Raw genomic sequence first — 16,898 nt, 5'->3', positions numbered from 1 at the left:
AACTACAAAATTTAAGGCCGCACAGGAAATACGTAAGATGACAAAAGGGAAGTAACCACCTAGAATCCCCTGGGAAAAGAAAGAAATGACGCAGTTAAAAAGAAAGTTTAGCAGCCATATTAAGAAATCAAAAGTAAACTTTTCTGCCCAAATAGGGCACAGAAAAGTTAAAACCAACCAATTCACAGCCTCCGATCAACGGAGATAATTAAAAAAAGGCAATTAAGATGTTGAAGATGAAAGTTGATCCAGATAACTCTGGGCATCCGATGGAGAATCAAAAAAACGAAGGGCTCCATCTGACATGCGAATCCTTAGACGTGCAGGGTACAGCAGCGCTGGTCTTAAATCCATCTTATAGAATTCCGACATCACGGATCTGTAACGGACCCGTTGGTCCCAGATTGGTTTACTGAAATCTTCCACGAATCGGAACTTAAGATCCGAAAAATCAATGAAACCTTTAGATCGAGCGAATCGAAACAGTCTCTCCTTGTCTTGAAAATAATGAAAACGTAAAATAACATGCCTAGGTCTATCTGACCTAGACGAGTATGATGGGATTCTGTGAACACGATCCAGTAGCGGTGGTTGGTCAGGAAATACAGTAGGGAATGCATCTTTTAAAAGTTGAGAGAAATATTTCATGGGGTTGTTGGCTTCAACGGCTTCCCTCACGCCGATCATTCGTAAATTCTGCCATCGCATTCTAGATTCCAAGTCAGAGTTTTTAAAAGTCAAAAAGTCCAGTTTCTTCTTCATTACATTAATTGTTTCTTCGATTTTCCCCATCTTAAGCTCACTTTGTTGCGTGAATTTTTGAAGATCAGATATAGCCGACTGATGTTCCGCAATACATGTTTGCATCTTATCAATTAAATCGGCAATTTTCTGGAAATTAGTTGAGATTTCCGTATGAATCAGGTCTTTAACAGGGCCTGCAATTTCCGTACGAATCATCTCCCTAACAGAGGTTGAAATTTCCCTCTGAATTAACTCCGATATCGCTTTCAAAGTCACCGGTGATTCAGTCCGGGGGAGATCCGTAGCTTTCGGTTTAACCGGAGGTTTACCATCCTTGCCGTCTTTCCCGTTCTTAGACATAGCAGATCTAAGTATCATCCAATTGTCAGAGAATTCAGTTTAATTCAAAGTATTATAAAAATTGATGCCTTAATGGTTAATTAAAGTATAGCTGACCATAGAGAAAAAAAACTCAGAGGTAATGGAGCGAGTCAAGAACGCGACTTCACTCCATGAGCGCTACCGGAAGTCTAGTTTTCCAAATTTTAAGAGTCCATTTCACCCACGGGTTGTCAATATTATTTATGTAACTTTGAAGGTTGTTATGAGCCAAAATTGCCTGTATGGGGATGGAAAGTATCCTCTCCTCAATGTTTTTCCATTGAGCATCATATGATGGGTTGCACCAGCATATCACGGTTCTCAACTGTGCTGCAAAATAGTAATCTCTAAGAGAAGGTAGGGCCCCGTCCTCCCTTTTCCTTGGCTAATTGCAAAGTTTTGAGACAAACCCTAGGCCTTTTACCTTGCTATATATATCTTGATAGCATCTTGTTCAATTCATTGAATTGATTTTGGTTAATCTCTATTGGTAGGGTCTGAAAGAGATATAGTAGTCTGGGCAGTATATTCATTTTAATAGATTCAATCCTTGAACTAAGACCAAGGAAAGGAATTAGATTCCATCTTGTTATATCTTCCTTAATTTTTTTATATATAGGCTGATAATTTCGTTCTGATAATTTTGGCAAATCTTTTGGCATAATGATGCCCAAATATTTGATGGACTCTGTTTGCCATGCCCAAGGATATCTACTTTCAATATCTCTTGGTGGGCTATAGTTATATGAAAGTAGTTGGATTTTATCTTTGTTGATCTTGTCTCCTGATAATTGCCCATATTGTTCAAAGGTTTGCATCAATTTAGGTAAAGAGTATGTTGGTTGCCCTAGTTAGATCAAAATGTCATCCGAGTAACAGGCCAATTCATGCTCTGTCCCTTTAATAGTAATTCTCCTGATATCTTCATTTTGTCTGATGTATTGAGCTAATGGTTCCAGATATAATGCGAAGAGTAGCGGTGACCATGCACAACCCTGTCTCGAGCTCCTTTCTATGGTAAAACTATTAGATAAATATCTATTGATTGTAATCCTGGCAGTAGGATTGTCGTATAGTGCCTGGATAGTTTTAATAATTGTGTCATGTAGACCAAATCTACGTAAAACTCTGTAAAGAAAATTCCAATTAACCGAATCAAATGCCTTTTCAGCGTCCACGCTCATCACTATTGCTTCAATTTCATTTTTTTATACGATCCATAATGTGAAGTGTCCTTCATATATTGTCTTGTGTTTGGCGTTGTTGTCTGATCATTATGTATCAGTGTGAGTAGAAACTCTTCTAATCATTTGGCCATGATGGAGGTAAGTATTCTATAATCCACATTAAGAACAGATATTGGTCTAAATGATCCACATTCCATTTTATCCTTGCCTTCTTTCGGTGTAGCATTATCCCCTCCTTCCAGCTGAGTAGCATTTGCGCCTTTCTTGGGGCCCAGTTCAGTGTGGGGAGTAAAACAGGAATTAACTCACTTCTAAACTCTTTATACCGCTCTGCTCTATATCCATCTGATCCTGGTGATTTGCTTAATTTAAGCCTGCTAATTGCAGTTTTTAGTTCAGCTTCAGTTATGTCAGCAGTCATTGTTCTATCTTGTTCTTTGCTTAAAGTGGGTAACTCTAAAGAATTCAGGAAGGTGTCAATTTGGGTTATGCTTCCCCTTGGAACTTTGGAATATAGAGTTTTGTAAAACATTTCAAAAGCTTCTTCAATTCACTTAGTTTATTTTTTATCACTTTTGTTCTTGGATCCCTAATTCTATGAATTGTATTTTCTGCTATCTTTATTTTCAGTTTCCACGCCAGAATTTTCATAGATTTAGATCCACTTTCATAGTGTCTCTGTTTCAGAAACATTGAATTTTTTCTAATTTCTTGTGTAGCCAAACTATTAATTTCATTCTTAATTTCCTCTAGTGTATCCTGAGCCAAACTCAATTTGTGTTTTTTTCTAGTTCCTTCAGCTTATTTTGTAATTCCTCTAATGTTTTATTCCTTATTTTTTTCTTATATGAAGATATCAGTATAATTTTCCCTCTTAAGACAGCCTTCAGAGTATCCCATAGAATGGCAGGTGAAACCTCTCCATTATCATTGAATTCTAAGTAAAGACCAATTTCTTTTTTAATTTGTTCCTTAAAATAGGGATCATTGAGTAGACTTGAATTTAGTTTTCAAATAGTATTCTTTGGTTGTAGGTCAAAATCAACAGATAAATATATAGGTGCATGGTCACTTACATCTATTGTCCCAATTCCACAGGTGATTATTTTGTCTCTATCTTTTCCAAATGTTATGAAATAGTCTATTCTTGTATATACGGAATGGGGAGCAGAATAATGAGTGTAATCCCTTCTGTCGGGGAAAAGGTTCCTCCATATATCAATTAGACCAATACCCTCAAAAAGAGTGTTAACTTTCTTAGGTAAGGACTTTGTTTCATAAGTTTTTCTATTGGAAGAGTCAAACTTTGGTTGTAATTGTAAATTTAAGTCTCCCCCACATATCAAGAGACCACCTGTTTCCGTTACCATAATATTAGTAATTTTCTGGAAGAAACTAATATCACTTCCTGGTGTGTGTATATTCAATAAAGTAACTGGATTTCCATCTATATTCTCCCTTACCAGAATATATCTGCCCTCCTTATCTCCCATTTCGAATACTTTTTCAAAATTTAGCTTGCTTGAGATGAGAATAGCAACTCCTCTTCTATGTCCTGATTTATATGAGGAGAAAAACAAATTAGTGAAACTCATTCTCTTTAATTTCCCATGCTCATTATCACTTAAGTGAGTTTCCTGTAACTATACTACATGGGCTTGTTCTTTTTTTCATTGTTGATAGAATTTTACTGCGCTTGACTGGATTCAACAGCCCATTGACATTAAAAGAAATGAATTTTACTTTGTCCTTAGCCATGTGTATTTATCTGTTAGTGTATCATTGAAATTTGCAGAATATAACTTAATCGATCTACTCCCTGAACAAATAAGAGCCAAGAAACACAAATAATAAAAAAAAAAGGTAACAAAGGTGTGGTTCCAAGGCTGGGGTCTCTAGATGACCCTGGGTTGAGCTAGAAGAAAAGTCTAGCTGTGGGGGATAGCCCCTCCTACCTGTGAGTTGAGGGCCCCTGCTGTAGTACCTATAAAAGTAAGTAAAAAAAACTATGTCCATTACACAGAAATGATTTCCCTGTGTATTCCTCCCATATATATATTCTCATTTAGGTGGGGGAAAAGGAATGGATGAATGAATTTTTAAAAATTGAGTAATATGAAATCCACATTATAATACGTATTTCTCAAGATAGGTATATCACTGTCTATTTTTGCTTCCGTTTAGTTTATCAGCACTTTTAAATTTAGCCAAACCTTATGGCTCTTCTGGAGGAGGTGAGGGCTGTCCTCGGAGAACTCACAGTCTCTTCCTAATATCCTTCTCTCGTCCTACTCCCATCCCCTGATTTCTTGGTTCGCTTACTATTTCCTTAGCAGATCGGAATAACTGCTCAGCCAGACTTTCCCTTGGTTTGACCACGCTAAAGGACAGTCCTCTGTTTTTCATGTCTGTAGTCGCCTCTTCCACCGTCTGATACAGTCGCATCCCTTCTTGGTAAAATACCCTCAGTTTAGCAGGGTACGGGGTTTGGAATTTAATCTTTTCTTGCTTTAATATTCGTTTTGCTTCGGAATATTCCTTCCGTTTCTGTAGGGCCGCCGGGGGGTAATCATGATCGAAGTATATTAACTTCCTGTTCCAAAAACCCTCTTCTTACCCCAGGCCCTTCGTAGAATCTATGCCTTGCTCTTGAATCGAAGGAATCTAAGTACAATTCACCGCGGTTTACTATCTCTGTCTCTGGGAGGCCGCGGGACGAGTGAACGATGCACCCTTTCCATTTCCATCTCCATAGTCGGGGGAATCTCCAGCGCTTCCCGCAGCAGCTTGTCTACAAAGTCCATCATCGACAATCCCTCCGCTCCTTCGGGAACATTATAAATCCTGATATTTTTCCGTTGCGATTTTCCCTCCTGGTCAAGCAATTTACTTTCCTGTTGATTTAATATTTTTATCGTCTGACTTAGTGTCTGTTCCACGTTTTGCATGCGATCTTCCACCTTCTCAATTTGAGTTTCTGCCACCGCTATTTTCTGATTGGCATTGGCGAGCTCTGACTTTATATCATTTAGTTGCTGTTTTATATCTTTTTGGACTTCCTTATCTCTTCCAGAATCTTTATCATATTTGCCGCTTCGCCTGCACGAGACCCAGCATCAGCCTCGCCGCCATGCGCACGTGTAGGAGAGCCACGCGCACGAGACCCAGCGTCAGCCTCGCCGCCATGCGCACGTGTAGGAGAGCCGCGCACACGAGGCCCAGTGTCAGCCTCGCCGCCATGCGCACATGTAGGAGAGCCGCGCGCACGAGGCCCCATGTCAGCCTCGCCGCCATGCGCACGTGTAGGAGAGCCGCGCGCACGAGGCCCCGCGTCAGCCTCGCCGCCATGCGCACGTGTAGGAGAGCCGTGCGCACGAGGCCCCGCGTCAGCCTCACCGCCATGCGCACGTGTAGGAGAACCGCGCGTTGCACCTCTCTCTTCCATAGGTTCCACTGTGATTTGTTTAATCTCCATTCTTTTTCCCCATTCTTGCCCCCCTTATCAATTCAGATATTTTCGAAACATCTTATATTTGATGGATTAATGGGGCAAAATATGTGTTTATCCAAAGGAGCTATTGATTTAAACTGTTATTCTGAACAAAGACGTCACCGGAACCTCCCTTTTTTTTATACTTGAAAAAGTATTTTCTATTCACCTTGGTATTGTTTGCTAGCTTGCATTCATATTTCATCTTTTCCCTCCTAATGTTTCTTTTAGTTGCTTTCTGTAGGTTTTTAAAAGCTTCCCACTAATTTTTGCTTTGCATATGTTCTCTCTTTTGCTTTTACATTCACTTTGACTTCCCTTTGTCAGTGACGGTTGTTCTATTTTGCTATTTGAGTATTTCTTGTTTCTGAAATACATCTATCCTGCACCTTCCTCATTTTTCCCAGAAACTCACACCATTGCTGCTTGTCTGTCATCCCTGCCAGCGTCTTCTTCCAATTTACTTTGGCCAACTCCTCTCTCATACCACTGTAATTTCCCTTGCTCCACTGAAATACTGCTACATCAGACTTTACTTTCTCCCTATCAAATTTCAAGTTGAACTCAATCATATTGTGATCACTGCCTCCTAAGGGTTGTTTTACCTTAAGTTCCCTAATCACCTCTGGTCCATTACATAACACCCAACCCAGTACAGCTGATTCCCTAGTAGACTCAATGACAAACTGCTCTAAAAAGTGATTTCCTGACCATTCAACAAACCCACTCTCTTAAGATTCATTTCCAACTTGATTTTCTCAATCAACCTGCATGTTGAAATATTCCATGACTATCATAACATTTCCCTTTTGACACGCCTTTTCTATTTCCTGTTGTAATCGGTGGACCACATTTCAGCTACTGTGGGAGGCCTGTATATAACTGCCAACAGAGTCCTTCTACCCTTTCAGTTTCATAACTCAACCCACAAGGATTCAACATCTTCTGATCCCATGTCACATCTTTCTACTGTTTTGATACCACTCTTTACCAGCAGAGCCATGCCACCCCCTCTGCCTCCCTTCCTATCCCTCCAATACAATGTGTAACCTTAGACATTCAGCTCCCAAATACAACTATCCTTCAGCCACAATACAATGATGGCCACAATCCTGACCATTTGTAATCATGCAACAAGATCATCCATTTATTTCTTATACTCTGCGCATTGGGATATAATACTTTGAGTACTGTATTTGCTACCCTTTTTGATTCTGCATCTCTAATGCACTGAAACTCACCTGCTGGCTGCAATTTTATTCTATCACCTGCCTGCACTTCCTGACAGTCTGATTGCATGTTATTTGTGCTTTCTTACCATCCATCCTTTCCTGAGTCCTTTCATTCCAGTTCCCACCCCCTGCTGAATTAGTTTAAATCCTCCCCAACAACTGTAACAAACCTGCCCAAGAGAATATTGGTCGCCTCAGGTTCAGGTGCAACCCATCACTTTTGAACAGGTCGTACCTCCCCCAGAAAAGTTCCCAGTGATCCAAGAACCTGAAGCCTTGCCTCAGCTTCTCAGCCTTGCATTAATTTGCCAAATCATCCTGTTTCTACCCTCACTGGCACGTGCCACAAGCAGCAATCCAGAAATTACTACCCTGGAGGTCCTGCTTCTCAGCTTTCTACCTAGCTCTCTAAATTCTCTCTTCAGGACCTTATCTCAGTTTCAATTTCTTCTTCACTTAATGGTTGATTTTCAGTCACCACTTCATCAGTTTGAGTCTTTCCTTGTGACTTCTCATATTCACTTTGGGATGTCCCATCCTGTCCATCATTCATTCCTTCCTGCAACTCAGTTCCTCCTGCCCTTGGCTTCATCTTCAATTATACTGGAGTTCAGTTCCCTTTCGTTATCTAATATCACTTCTGGTTATATTCCCCTCACTGAAAGATTCTGACGTCTTGGAAGTAGGTACAGAGGAGATGTCGGGATAAGTTTTTTTACGCAGAGTGGTGGGTGTGTGGAATGGGCTGCCGGCGGCGGCGGTGGAGGTGGAAATGACAGGGTCTTTTAAGAGACTCCTGGATGGCTACATGGAGCTTAGAAAAATAGAGGGCTATGGGTAAAGCCTAGGTAGATCTCAGGTAGGGACATGTTCGGCACAGCTTTGTGGGCCGAAGGGCCTGTATTCTGCTGTAGATTTTATATATGTCTATCTCTTCACCAACTCCTTGGGAAATTTGCATAAGGCAGGACATACCATGTTCCAATTTTCTTATCTCAGTATTCAATGGATTCATCCAATTTCTCTTCATGTCTTTCCACCAAAACCATATGTTGTCTGACTTATCTTCAGCTTGGTTTTCTTCTTTTTTACTTCTTCTTTGGAGAGTTCTATTGCTCAGTGTAGGTTCTATGTCAGACACTGGGTCAAAATGTACTCCTTGCCCTCAGGGTAATTTTCTGTAGGATTATTTCCATCTTCTGGTTTCAACTGAAAAACTAGAAAGTTTGGCATCTGACTCTCCACTACCTGAGTTATACAAATCCAGCATTCGGCCAACTTATGCTTCCCTTGTAGTCCTATGTTTCTTTTTAGAACTTGATCTCCAGGTGTCAGTTGAGAAAATTTAATCTTTTGATCGTATTTCTTCTTGTTTTCTTAGATTTGTTTCCTAGCTGAAACTGCAGCTAATTCATAAGCTTTTTGCAGTTCTTTCCTCATATCAGTCACATACGTGAGGTAAGTTTAATACCTTCAGCAGCCTTGTCTCGTGCTGCTCTAGTGTTGATCCAAACACTTTGAGATCATCCAAGTACTCAAGTACTTCAAGCAGATTCATATCTCCAGCAGTGTGCTCCATGACACGTTGGAATGTAGCCAGTGCTCCTGATATGCCCTGATGTATCTTATCAAACTTAAAAATCCAAGGAGACTTAATGAATGCTGTCTTCTCTTTATCAAATTCACTCATTGGTATTTGGTAATAGCCATTTCTTAGATCCAACACACTGAACCATTTGCTTCCACTTCAGCAGGCCAGAGCATTTTCAATCCGTGAAACTGTATATTGGTCTGGGATTGTATGTCTGCACAATGTTCTATAATCAACACACATTCGTATTTTCCCAATCTTTTTTGTCACCACTATAGGCTGTCCTCAACTCTGATAATTCCAGCTTCCTTCAGTTTCAGCAGGTGCTACCGAACATTTTCAACTTCCACTGATGCTAACTGGCAAGCCCTTTCTTGAAAAGGTACGTCCTCTGTCACTCTGTTAGTGTGGTGAGTAGTCTTGGAACAACCAGCATCAAACTCATCAGTCGAAAAGACGTCTTTGTGTTTCAATATCTTATCAGTTGGTCTCTTTTTCCATTCCTCTGGTATTGGTCAGTCATCAAAGTTGAATGACTTCAATGTCAACTTTCCTGATACAGGAGACCGTTTCTCATCTGTTTTCTTCACCAAAAAACTAGAAACTACCATCACGGGGAAGAGACGTGCAGTCTGCATGCCATGTCTGAGGGTGACATCTCTCCCTGAGGTGTTCCTGACAATCACTGTTATCCTGTTGGAATAGACAGCCGAAGATTTCTGCAGTTCAGGACTCACCAGCACTCCTCCAGTCAAGAGTGACTCTTCTTCCTGATTGTCAGGAGCATCCAGAAGAATGGCTGGGTCACTGGGCACTCCTGAAAATCTGGGTGTTCTCGTCACCCTAGCTACTCCGCTTTACTCCGTAAAGTGTCTGGTTTAGACTGAGTCTACTACACAGTTCCTCTTTTATTCTCATCATCTGCATAGGAGAAACTTGTACATTCTCAAAAGTGGATCTGAATAGACGGTGAATAGATAAGGCTCTCAGAGTTCTCTCCCATTCTCTTTTTACTTGCTCCCACGAACCATCTCATAATGGAAGTGTTTGTTCCCTCAAGAACAGGAGGTTTACCTTTTATTCCTGGATCTGGGCAGAAAACACTAGTCTCAGCTACTCCAATATCTGCTTCCGAAAACTCCAGTTTCAACGACAGATAACCATCATAAAGGTTATCATCAGTACTAAGCTCCCAGATCTCAAGGAAGCTGATAGGAGTCAATAGCGCCTATTGTAAAAGGATCTGTAAAGTAAAGTAACTTGAAAACACATGTCAAGTATGGCTCCAGCATAAATGTTTTCAATCTGTTTCAGAACTTTGTCCCACTAAGGCTTCAGGAATAGTGCTTTGCACTTTATTATTTTTGTTGATACACTGATTTGAACATACGTCAGGCCATTCCTTTACTAGGTTCCTCCGTAGTTTCCCTTTTTCTTTTTTCTATTTGATTAACTGCTGATTTACTTTTCAAAGATTTTCCTGCCCTTCACAATCTCACTTGAAATGTCCATCTCTCCAGACTTGTACATAAAATACCAGACCTATCCTCAGTCAAGAAATCCTTGGGAGCAGAGTTCCTCTGCTTTGCGATTTTCACAGGTGGGTTGGGTTTACCAGTGGATGTGTCACATTAACAGACCTCAACCGAGTCACCTCAGCTTGAACACTTTTCACCTCATTCCTCAAAAGCTCTACTTCTGTGGCGTCGGGGGATACTTTAGCAACAGAGGCTGCAACTGAAGATACTTGGCTTTTGGAAACGTTTTGCCCCTCAATCATAATTTCCTCCTCTCTAACTTCTCCGAGTAGCTCAGCAAAAGATGGTGAATCATACATTTTGTGGGTCTTGTGATAGTGTGCCTTTCACAACTTGCCCCATTCTCAAGCAGTTTATCTCAGACAGTTGAATGCCCCCTTCGCAGCAGAAACAATGCAGCAGCTTATCCAGCCTGAAAATGTAGGCAGACAGCTTCTCTCCTTCCTCTTGGAATGTGACCCTGAGCTTCACCAGGAGATCAGCTGATCCTACAGTAGTGCCATAAGCATTTTCTGGAGCTTGCATATAGTTAGCTGATGTGGCTAAAGGGTTTTCTGCCTGTAGGAACCTCACTACATCAGTGGCAGGACCCGTTAAACTCTCTACTAGTCTCTGCTCCTTTATATTATCTGAGCACTTCTATTCATCTAGTGGGTGAGATCGCTACTCGCCCAGTCCTCATATTCTTCATCTCCTTCGGGTGTGGGCTTGACTCCAGAGAACATGCCCAGCTTACAATAATCTTGGATCTCAGCAGGTACACTTTGGCATTTATCAACTGGATTTGTGATAGCAGAAACCAGCTCAGAATTTAGATCATCAGTTGAATAACTAAGTAGATTTTTAACATCAGTCGGAGTTTGTCCTTCATTCCTCAGAAAAGAGAGCAACTTGGACTGAAAATCGTCACCCTCAGCAGGATCCCTATCACAGTACCTTAATGACAACACACTTCAAAAGTAACACAGGTGTAACACTGGCTTGAACACAAATAAACAGACTATCTAATCATTATACAGCCATAGTACTGCATTCATACAGCATCCTATTGCAGACTGTGATCCCAAAAATGTGACCCACTCTCCTTAGGCTTGTAATGAGTTAGCTATCACTGTGAATTCAACCTAACAACAACATAACTCAATGATGCATGGGGAATAATGATGAGAAAGCCTTTTCCAATAAATAAACCTGTCTAAGGTAAATATGATTCAGGTAAACACAACACATAAAGTTTGAATATTTCTTTAAGGGAAAGCAGCACTGTTAACTTTACAAATACTGACACACCCATGCAAATTTACTGCTCCTGTTCCAGGAAACAAACGTTCATGCAACATCCAAGGAAAAAGCATCAAACTTTCTCCAATGTTGTGTGCTAACTAGAAGTTATCTGCACATTCTCCATGAGACCATTGTCTGCATGAGGACTTTCCGACAGCGGTATCTGTCCTTCTGAATGGGTTCAGTGAACGTTTCACCATGTTCTTCTGCTATGTCTGTTAGCTGTTTCCATTGTCTTTTTCCTCCTTCAATCCTGCGCTCTCTCTAGAAAAAAAAGCACCTCCCCGTTCTTTTTCCCGCACTCTCTCAGAAAAAAAATTTTAACAAGACAAATCCTATTCAACAAGCCTAACTTAACCAACTGAATTTTTTATTTTAAACGACAAAAATAAAATACTAAATAATATACTGTATAATATAATCAAAGGAACTCTTATTGCATTTTCAGAAAAATTGGGTCTTAAAGCAGGGTAGTGCAGGTGAGGTTAGGGTTAGTAAGTAGTGGACACACTATGCTGGTGGTGTAAGCATGGCGACACTTGCAGACTGCCCCCGGCATACAACATATTTCACTGTATGCCTCGATGTTTTGGTGGGTATGTGACAAATAGAGCCAAAGTTTTAAGTCTTTCTGACTCAGGTGAACCACGGTTCACTGGGTTCATTCTCTCCTCCCACTTCCCTGTCCTGCTGACCTGTGGACTACAGCTGTAACCTCTTTCCCCTCAACACTCCCTACCTGATACCGGGATGTGGAAAGGATGTTACCTCTGATGGGAAAGGCCAGAGGACACTGCCTCAGAATAGAGGGGCATCCTTTTAGAACAGAGATGAGGAGGGGGGTGAATGTGTGGACTTCTTTTCCACAGGCAGCTGTGGAGGTCAAGTCTTTATGTATATTTAAGGCAGAGGTTGATAGATTCTTGATTGGTCACGGCATGAAGGGATATGGGGAGAAGGCAGAAGAGTGGGGCTGAGAAGAAAATTGGATCAGTCATGATGAAATGGTGGAGCAGACTCGATGGACAAATGGCCTAATTCTGCTTCTGTATCGTATAGTCTAATATTTGTGTGCTTTCTGTGATATTAGACAGATCAGTGTCCTTTCTTCCGACGGAGAAGCATCGACACGGAAGTCCACAAGAAAGCGACTTAGCCAAAAGACAAAACAGGTGGAGACTCTCCCAGCTGCGGCGTCTGAACCAAGTAAACTGATCCAGGCTGAGAAGGCAGAGACAGGCAGGGTGAGTACACCCTGGGGCCATGCCACCATTTGGGGTCTGATGCAGGGTGGGGTTGGGGTTTACAGGGTCTGATGTAGGGTGGGGTTGGGGTTTACAGGGTCTGAAGTAGGGTGGGGTTGGGGTTTCCGGGATCTGATGTAGGTCGGGGTTGGGGTTTACAGGGTCTGATGCAGGGCGGGGTTGGGATTTCCGGGGTCTGATGCAGGGCGGGGTTGGAGTTTACGGGGTCTGATGCAGGGTGGGGTTGGGGTTTACGGGGTCTGATGTTGGGTGGGGTTGGGGCTTCCGGGGTCTGATGTAGGGTGGGGTTGGGGTTTAACGGGGTCTGATGCAGGGTGGAGTTGGGGTTTCCGGGGTCTGATGCAGGGTGGGGTTGGGGTTTCCGGGGTCTGATGCAGGCTGGGGTTGGGGTTTCCGGGATCTGATGCAGGCTGGGGTTGGGGTTTCCGGGGTCTGATGCGGGGTGGGGTTGGGGTTTCCGGGGTCTGATGCGGGGTGGGGTTGGGGTTTCCGGGGTCTGATGCGGGCTGGGGTTGGGGTTTCCGGGGTCTGATGCGGGGTGGGGTTGGGGTTTCCGGGGTCTGATGCGGGGTGGGGTTGGGGTTTCCGGGGTCTGATGCGGGGTGGGGTTGGGGTTTCCGGGGTCTGATGCGGGCTGGGGTTGGGGTTTCCGGGGTCTGATGCGGGGTGGGGTTGGGGTTTCCGGGGTCTGATGCGGGCTGGGGTTGGGGTTTCCGGGGTCTGATGCGGGGTGGGGTTGGGGTTTCCGGGGTCTGATGCAGGGTGGGGTTGGGGTTTCCGGGGTCTGATGCAGGGTGGGGTTGGGGTTTCCGGGGTCTGATGCAGGCTGGGGTTGGGGTTTCCGGGGTCTGATGCGGGGTGGGGTTGGGGTTTCCGGGGTCTGATGCGGGGTGGGGTTGGGGTTTCCGGGGTCTGATGCGGGGTGGGGTTGGGGTTTCCGGGGTCTGATGTAGGGTGGGGTTGGGGTTTCCGGGGTCTGATGCGGGGTGGGGTTGGGGTTTCCGGGGTCTGATGCGGGGTGGGGTTGGGGTTTCCGGGGTCTGATGCGGGGTGGGGTTGGGGTTTCCGGGGTCTGATGCGGGGTGGGGTTGGGGTTTCCGGGGTCTGATGCGGGGTGGGGTTGGGGTTTCCGGGGTCTGATGTAGGGTGGGGTTGGGGTTTCCGGGGTCTGATGTAGGGTGGGGTTGGGGTTTCCGGGGTCTGATGCAGGGTGGGGTTGGGGTTTCCGGGGTCTGATGTAGGGTGGGGTTGGGGTTTCCGGGGTCTGATGCGGGGTGGGGTTGGGGTTTCCGGGGTCTGATGCGGGCTGGGGTTGGGGTTTCCGGGGTCTGATGCGGGCTGGGGTTGGGGTTTCCGGGGTCTGATGCGGGCTGGGGTTGGGGTTTCCGGGGTCTGATGCGGGCTGGGGTTGGGGTTTCCGGGGTCTGATGCGGGCTGGGGTTGGGGTTTCCGGGGTCTGATGCGGGCTGGGGTTGGGGTTTCCGGGGTCTGATGCGGGCTGGGGTTGGGGTTTCCGGGGTCTGATGCGGGCTGGGGTTGGGGTTTCCGGGGTCTGATGCGGGCTGGGGTTGGGGTTTCCGGGGTCTGATGCGGGCTGGGGTTGGGGTTTCCGGGGTCTGATGCGGGCTGGGGTTGGGGTTTCCGGGGTCTGATGCGGGGTGGGGTTGGGGTTTCCGGGGTCTGATGCGGGGTGGGGTTGGGGTTTCCGGGGTCTGATGCGGGGTGGGGTTGGGGTTTCCGGGGTCTGATGCGGGGTGGGGTTGGGGTTTCCGGGGTCTGATGCGGGCTGGGGTTGGGGTTTCCGGGGTCTGATGCGGGGTGGGGTTGGGGTTTCCGGGGTCTGATGCGGGGTGGGGTTGGGGTTTCCGGGGTCTGATGAGGGGAGGGATTGGGGTTTCCGGGGTCTGATGCGGGCTGGGGTTGGGGTTTCCGGGGTCTGATGCGGGGTGGGGTTGGGGTTTCCGGGGTCTGATGCGGGGTGGGGTTGGGGTTTCCGGGGTCTGATGCGGGCTGGGGTTGGGGTTTCCGGGGTCTGATGCGGGCTGGGGTTGGGGTTTCCGGGGTCTGATGCGGGCTGGGGTTGGGGTTTCCGGGGTCTGATGCGGGGTGGGGTTGGGGTTTCCGGGGTCTGATGCGGGGTGGGGTTGGGGTTTCCGGGGTCTGATGCGGGGTGGGGTTGGGGTTTCCGGGGTCTGATGCAGGGTGGGGTTGGGGTTTCCGGGGTCTGATGCGGGCTGGGGTTGGGGTTTCCGGGGTCTGATGCGGGCTGGGGTTGGGGTTTCCGGGGTCTGATGCGGGGTGGGTTGGGGTTTCCGGGGTCTGATGAAGGGAGGGATTGGGGTTTCCGGGGTCTGATGCGGGCTGGGGTTGGGGTTTCTGGGGTTGGGGTGGTTTTCCCTGCCACTCACTGGCTGCCTGATCCCTCCGACCAGGACCGAATCCCACTTCCCACCATCTTTCCAATGATGGCCGTAAACTCCAGTGGTGGGGTCCTGGGATAATAAATCCCACGGTGTGAGGCCGAGCTAGTGCTGGGAGCCAGGAGGCTGGACTATGGGTGAGGAGGGAGAAAAGAGGGGTTGGAGGCTTCCGACTGCGAGTAGTAAGTAGATGGATAGGCTGTAGGTGAGAAGGTGTAGGACTGTCAGTGCAGGTGGAGGGGTTGGCTATTGCCAAGCTGGGCAATCGGTGAGAAGGTGCAGGTGGAGGGGTTGGCCATTGCCAAGGTGGACAGTCGGTGAGAAGGTGCAGGTGGAGGGGTTGGCCATTGCCAAGCTGGGCAGTCGGTGAGAAGGTGCAGGTGGAGGGGTTGGCCATTGCCAAGGTGGGCAGTCGGTGAGAAGGTGCAGGTGGAGGGGTTGGCCATTGCCAAGCTGGGCAGTCGGTGTGGGGGTGCAGGTGGAGGGGTTGGCCATTGCCAAGCTGGGCAGTCGGTGTGGGGGTGCAGGTGGAGGGGTTGGCCATTGCCAAGCTGGGCAGTTGGTGAGAAGGTGCAGGTGGAGGGGTTGGCCATTGCCAAGCTGGGCAGTCGGTGTGGGGGTGCAGGTGGAGGGGTTGGCCATTGCCAAGCTGGGCAGTCGGTGTGGGGGTGCAGGTGGAGGGGTTGGCCATTGCCAAGCTGGGCAGTTGGTGAGAAGGTGCAGGTGGAGGGGTTGGCCATTGCCAAGGTGGGCAGTCGGTGAGAAGGTGCAGGTGGAGGGGTTGGCCATTGCCAAGCTGGGCAGTCGGTGTGGGGGTGCAGGTGGAGGGGTTGGCCATTGCCAAGGTGGGCAGTCGGTGAGAAGGTGCAGGTGGAGGGGTTGGCCATTGCCAAGCTGGGCAGTCGGTGTGGGGGTGCAGGTGGAGGGGTTGGCCATTGCCAAGCTGGGCAGTTGGTGAGAAGGTGCAGGTGGAGGGGTTGGCCATTACCAAGCTGGGCAGTCGGTGTGGGGGTGCAGGTGGAGGGGTTGGCCATTGCCAAGGTGGGCAGTCGGTGAGAAGGTGCAGGTGGAGGGGTTGGCCATTGCCAAGCTGGGCAGTCGGTGTGGGGGTGCAGGTGGAGGGGTTGGCCATTGCCAAGCTGGGCAGTCGGTGTGGGGGGGTGAGACCAAACAACAGCATGATGTTCTGTCTCCACAGCACCGATCTGGGACGTACAGCCCCCAAATGACTGCTAGCCCGCTCTCCCCAGACAGTGAACCCTGTACAGAGTGTGGAGATTGGAGTTTCTGGACAGGATGCTTGTTGGCACTGATCTGTGGCACTGTTGGTGGTGGTGGGTCTGTGCCATGGGGGGAAGCTGGTCTCAAAGTGTGACATTGGGCTCTGGTTTCAGGTGAAGCTGGTGGTGTTCTGGCAGTACCTGAAGGCTGTTGGCCCCTGCAGCTCCCTGCTCATTTGCCTGTTATACTGCTGCCAGAATGCCGCGGCGATCGGTGCCAACTTCTGGCTCAGTGACTGGACCAACGACGCTGACAACAACAAGACGGCCGACACAACCCGACTGCGGGTAGGGGTGTATGCAGCTCTCGGCCTAACACAGGGTAAGGCTCTAAACTCCCCTCTGAGCTCAGGAGCAGTGGGGTGGGGGAACTGAACAGACTGGCTGTGATTACAGGACCAGCTATGAACAGGGAGGGTGTCTGGACTCCAGCCATGCCCTGTACCAGAACTGGGGAGATGATAGTGGCTCTGCAGGTCTCAGTAC

General features: G+C 46.7%; 1 protein-coding gene across 4 annotated transcripts in view; it reads left to right on the top strand.

The window, feature by feature from the left end:
* abcc3 (ATP-binding cassette, sub-family C (CFTR/MRP), member 3) overlaps window positions 1-16,898 on the top strand; it is a 202,939-nt gene that overhangs the window by 157,852 nt on the left and 28,189 nt on the right. For 3 of the 4 annotated variants that reach the window (XR_010015794.1, XM_063030695.1, XM_063030693.1), the window contains exons 21-22: window positions 12,538-12,691; window positions 16,527-16,734. Coding sequence is in view for 3 of the 4 variants with exons in the window: in XM_063030695.1 (XP_062886765.1) it covers window positions 12,538-12,691; window positions 16,527-16,734 (362 nt within the window). In the remaining variant the exon portion in view is untranslated. The remainder of the gene's footprint in view (window positions 1-12,537; window positions 12,692-16,526; window positions 16,735-16,898) is intronic. The other variant, XM_063030694.1, reaches the window with a different exon arrangement.

This window comes from Mobula hypostoma, chromosome 22 (genome assembly GCF_963921235.1).
Source record: "Mobula hypostoma chromosome 22, sMobHyp1.1, whole genome shotgun sequence".
NCBI lineage: Eukaryota > Metazoa > Chordata > Chondrichthyes > Myliobatiformes > Myliobatidae > Mobula > Mobula hypostoma.
The sequence above is the reverse complement of the archived record's forward strand: the minus strand, read 5'-3'. Positions and strand labels throughout refer to the sequence as shown.